Source organism: Triticum urartu, chromosome 1, assembly GCF_003073215.2.
Source record: "Triticum urartu cultivar G1812 chromosome 1, Tu2.1, whole genome shotgun sequence".
NCBI lineage: Eukaryota > Viridiplantae > Streptophyta > Magnoliopsida > Poales > Poaceae > Triticum > Triticum urartu.
In genome coordinates this window covers 35,691,324-35,696,981 of record NC_053022.1, presented here as the reverse complement: position 1 = coordinate 35,696,981, position 5,658 = coordinate 35,691,324, and the positions used below count along the sequence as shown (strand labels likewise).

At 46.0% G+C, this 5,658-nt stretch overlaps 1 protein-coding gene across 1 annotated transcript; it reads left to right on the top strand.

Moving 5' to 3' along the window:
- Nucleotides 1–1,229: 1,229 nt before the first annotated feature.
- LOC125544926 lies at nucleotides 1,230–4,141 on the top strand. The gene is made up of 3 exons (XM_048708713.1): nucleotides 1,230–2,512; nucleotides 2,703–2,849; nucleotides 3,595–4,141. The coding sequence occupies exons 1-3, from the start codon at nucleotides 1,595–1,597 to the stop codon at nucleotides 3,949–3,951; spliced, it is 1,422 nt and encodes a 473-aa protein (XP_048564670.1). The 5' UTR covers nucleotides 1,230–1,594; the 3' UTR covers nucleotides 3,952–4,141.
- The last annotated feature ends 1,517 nt before the right edge of the window (nucleotides 4,142–5,658 follow it).

The window sequence follows — 5,658 nt, the reverse complement described above, 5'->3', positions numbered from 1 at the left end:
GGGTGTTCTGTTCTTTCGGGAGGGGTGAGAGAAGAAAATAAAACGTTTCGCCGCCTCGGGAGGTCACCGAGCGTGGGTGGCTGCCATCGTCCGCGAGAATTTCGCGGCTCCCCATAGCCAGCTTTTGGAGAAATATTCCTGGGTATCTGGTTATCCCCAGCCTTGTTCACCACCAAACCAAACAAGTGTTATCCCTCTCAAAACTGGCTATCCCTATCCATTGGTTGGTTATCCCTCCAACCAAACGCCACCTTAGATCCTGTCATCACAGTCTACCGACGGGCTTTGCCTAACAACCTATGCCCGCAGTGGTGAAGGAGGGAGGGTGCTCGTGGGTAGATTTCCAACGAGCCGATCCTTATTTTTCAGACGTTGGGTAACCAAAATCTTTAATTATATTTTTCTGTGCAAACATCCGTATTAATTTCTATTGAAATATACTCCCTCCGTTTCTAAATATTTATCTTTCTAGACATTTCACATGACTACTACATACGGATGTATGTAGATATATTTTAGAGTGTAGATTCACTCATTTTACTCCGTATGTAGTCACTTGTTGAAATGTTTAGAAAGACAAGTATTTAGGAACGGAGGGAGTATATATATATATATATATATATATATATCCATTTCCGCAAAAGAAATAGTACCCGTGTTTTTTACGAGATTTTGTGGAAAGTTCAATATAGTCATGCCGCAGTCATAGCCTTGGAAAATGAAATGAAGTAAAACCTTGTGGAAAGCACATATCGAGAGGATGATCTACGTACCCAAAATGAATGGGATTTGCACTTACCGCATAATAATCTTACTCTTATAAAAAATCGAGTTGGTGATGATGGTTTGCCTACCATCTTGCAAGATAGACCGTTTGATCTATATCTGATGGATAGAAAGCAAACTATGACAATTTTGTAAAAAGATACCCGCACCTCTCTTCACATTTGCAGATAAAGCCTTCCCTTGTTTATCTTTATTTCCCACAATCTCATTGTTGAGCAATTAAAAAAAAACCTTTAGAACAATCTGGCAAGGTGGCCGCATGGGTTTTTACACTCCTCCTCACCCTATCTCTTCTATTTCTCGAGATATCATTAGTTTTTATACATGAGATTACTCTCGCATGGGTTAATCACAACAACATGTATTTTATAAAAAAAAAATGCATCTTGACGTTCCATGTAATGCACGGGCATCTTGCTAGTAAGAAATAAAAAGGTGAGCTTGGGACTGGTGAGCTTCTTCTGCCTCCTCCACTCCCCTCCCCTCGCGTGATCTTCTTGTTCCTCTCCCCAGTCCGTACAGCCGCCGAGAGGAACAATCCACTCGAATCCTCCCTCGCTAGCAGCACAAATCCAGTCCAATCCAATGCACCACGGCCCAACCAACCACCAAATCGAAGCTAACCACGCCGGCCGGAGGGGAATCGAGGAGGAGAAGGAGGAGGAAGAGTCGGATCCGGCGATCGACGGGCCACACGCCGGAGGTGCGGGGCGGAGCCGGAGCGCCCGCATAGCCGCGGCCTCGGAGCATCTCGGCGATTGGTTCTAGCTAGGGTTTCGATCCATCAACCGGGCCCCCAATCCCGGCCATGGAGCTGCCGCCGCTCAAGCTCAACGTCGCCCGAGGCGAGGAGGACAGGATCAGCGCACTTCCCGACGAGCTCCTCCTCCGGATCCTCGAGCGGCTCGGCCTGCGCCGGGCGGTCCGCGCCGGCACGGTCTCCAAGCGGTGGCGGCACCTCCCTCACCAGCTCTCGTTCGTGACACTCGACGTCCGCTGCTTCCGCCGCGCCACGCTGGGCGAAACCATGGACGCCTTCACGGCCGCTTTGACGTCCGTCTGTGCTCAGCGCAACTGCGAGTGCCAGCGCGGCCGTGTCATGGCCATGAAGGCCATCTGCCTCCGCTTCTTCCTGTCGGCCTCTCATCTGAGCTCCATCGGCAGCGCCGTCGAGGATGTCGTCAGCCATGGCAAGACCAGACGCCTCGCCTTCCAAGTATCCCCGCCCCCCGGGGTGAACTCCTTCCCGCAGATCCCCGAGATGGGGCAGCAATTCATGTCCTTCTCCCGCGCCCACCAGCCGGCCTTCCAGTGCCTCACCAGGCTACGCCTCAAGAGCCTTGCGTTCGGGGACTCTGACGTCGCCGCCCTCATCGCTGCCTCCGATAAGCTCGAGCATCTCAACATGAACTCCTGCGGACTGGTCGATCAGCGCCACGTGCTAAAGATTGACACACCGTGTTCTGTGATCCAGGAGCTCGAGTTTAAGCGCTTTCATTGCAAGAGCATCCACCTCATCTCCGTCCCCAGGCTCAGGACGGTGCTGTGCCATTCTTGGCGCTCCAACAACCCTCCGATGCGCTTTGGCTACGTTCCACAGCTTCGTCAAGTCAACCTCGCCTGTAAGGCCAAGGCGTGGCAGGTGCCATTCCTGCTCAGCCAGTGCTTCTCAATGACGAGTGCAAATAACCTGTTGAAATTGCATCTCAATTTTCGCCACCAAATGGTAAAACCTACTCTAATTTTCTTCTGCACACATATCATATTTCTGCTCTTCTTTACTACTCCCTCTGTAAACTAATATAAGAGCGTTTAGAATACTAAAGTAGTATTCTAAACGCTCTTATATTAGTTTACAGAGGGAGTAATAATTTCATTCGGCTGTCTATTTATTTGTGTTCCTCTTCTTGGTGCAGATATGGATTCGGCCGGAACATCCCAAGCATCTCACTGCCATATTCAGAAATCTGGCCGAAGTGTCTTTTTCTGGTATCTTCCCTGAGTGTGATCTGAGCTGGACCCTATTTATCCTCCAAGTTGCACCTGCCCTGCACAAGTTTACAGTAAGCCTGTTACTCTACCTTCTTTTTAATTTAATTAATCCACACCTTAGCCTCGATATCATGACTCCGTCTAGTATGACAGCCAGGTTTCCAAATATTCAACATTAACAACACACGAGAAAGTTAATATGATTTTCAATCACTCACCAGCTCTAGTCTTATCACATATTCCCTCCGTCCCAAAATAACTGACTCAACTTTGTACTAGCTCTAGTACAAATTTGTACTAAGCTCAAGATACTTATTTTAGGACGGAGGGAGTAGTATTTTAGAAGTAGCACATAGAGTACGCATAGTAATTGGGATATATGGAACACATGGATTGTATTGTATATGAATGATAGTGCAATGCAAACAAAAGTTCTGGCATTCCATTTATATTTTGCAGAGAGACAATGTCCGTGCAAGACAATAAATAAATAAATCATGTTGGATCGCACTCGTGTTAGAGTTACCTGAAGCATATTAGCATATTTTACTTTGCCTAGGATTTAGTTCATGCAAGGTTGTCCAAACTCTACACAGGCATACACTTAGATTAGATACTAAATGTATGACGTTTTTGACATTACACTAGTGTCAAAAATACGTCTTACATTGTGGGACGGAGGGAGTAATACTGAACATGTTGCAAAAATTTAAATGGCAGATATATTTAGTTTGAACTGTTACTACATTGCCCTGCATGGGTTGGTGTCGAGTTCAATTAACTTGTGTTATTTGTCTTGTATGCTCTTGAGTGAAGTTATCTCGAGAGCGGCATGCATGTGACATACCGTCTGAGGACAGTGCCGAGAAGACCAACGTGGTGTGGGAACCATCCAAGGATTTGAAGCACCTAAAGTTGAAGTTGCTCCGGATGTACGGTTTTGAGGATGAAGACAAGGTGACAAACTACATAAGGCTAGTCATGGAGCGAGCTGTGGGGCTGAAGAGAATCGAGTTGCGTGGTGAAGTCCCATGCGAGAAATGCGATGCCATTTACCCAAGGAGATCCCAGGTGGATAAAGGTCGCAGGCGTCGGATCAAGGAGCGACTCACACATGAATCCTCCTCGAACATGGGGATGATAATGCTCGTAGCAGCTATGCCCGCGCGATAGGGATCAAACCGTCCCGCTGGTGAACGATTGCGCCTAACCACCAGAGCTCATGAGCTTTCGTGTTACGGCACGCCCAGTAATAATTTAATTTCTAGGTACTGATAGCCTGAGAGTACTTGATCAGTGTGGACCTCGCGGTGTAGCTAAATTGTGTGTGCTGCAACCTGGATGCATGTTTTTCTTTTGAGTACTTGCGTACTGTGCTTGCATCATGTTGTGGGCGTCACTCAAATTCATCACTTCTTAGGGAATCTTTGTTCTTTGTTTTGCTTTCTAAAACACTGGTGTTTTTTTTTTGGAGGAACAAAAACACTGGTGGTTTCTTTAATGGAAATCGACAAGGTAATGTGTCAAGGTAACAGATCTTGAGAGCGCGCCATGCCTGCTCATGACTGATTGCTACACAAATGAGTTCTATTAATTTTTGAAGGATATGTTCAAGAATGATCTACTCTGTTTTCTCCAAGAATTCTTCAATAACGCTGTTGACCTAACCGGCATTAATAAGCTAAAAGCTAGAGCCGCTGGACTGAGTCCATCACGGCGAGATGAGAGAACTCGACACCATGGGGGTGGAAATAATTGCTACATCCTGTTCTAAAATCCGAGGCAAGAAACACAACATGATGTTTGATGATAAGAGTTAGTCTGAACCCTACATCTACAGGGGCTCTTGTTCATGTTCTACTTCATGTATATTAGGTCAATATATATAATGTAACAGAATGAGACTCTGAAGGGGCAGTTTTACTCATCAAAACATGGTCTGCTACAGATGTTCAGGCTTGAGAGCCATGATGCGGTTGGATGGAATTTTCATAGAACAATACGAGGGTGAAAAATGAACGAGATTGAAACACACTCCCTAGGCGCCAGGGGAAGTTCTGAAACTCAGGAAACTACAAGAGCCACTGGACGCAGCCCATTGCAGCGAGTCGAGAGAACTTAACAGGTGGTGCCATTGCAAATTCAAGGCGTGGAGAAACACAACATCTAGACACGACGCTCGACGATGCAGTCCGACTGAATCTTGCATCTAAACAGTTTTTGGTGTCCACCAGGAAGTGGGGCATTGTTTGATCAACATGAGAGGTTAGCTGTAATATGCACCTAAAAGGAGTATATAGAGAAGGCATTCGGAGGCGGTGAACTGCATAGTATTACCGATCACCCTCCAGGTGCAGATCATATATACATGTTTACACCTTTCGGAACTCATCAACAGAAAATTGGCAGTACATTTTCACTATAATACAAACATACCTGATAATCATGATTTGGTTGAACAGAAATTTTAAGAACAATGCTATGGTCAAAAATAGAAGATCAATGTCCGCTCCTAAGCTAGGGAAGTTCTGAAACTTGGGAAGCTAAAAGCTAGAGACGCTAGACAGAGTCCAGCATCACAGTGAGCTAAGAGAAGTTGACAGCATGGGGGTGGCGATAAAATGGAGTTCATCTGAAGCCTACATAGCCTACATCTACAGGAGCCCTTGTTCAGGTGCTACTTCCTGTACATTAGATCGCTATAATGTACTCATTCCGTCCCATAATATATGATCGTTTTGCAAGCTGTTTTAGCTTGCAAAACTATCTTATATTATGGGATGGAGGGAGTAACAGAAAGAAGCCCTGGAGCAATTACAGCAACATGACGTCCAGACACGACCTTTTTACAATGGAATTCAACCAAATCCTACATCTAAA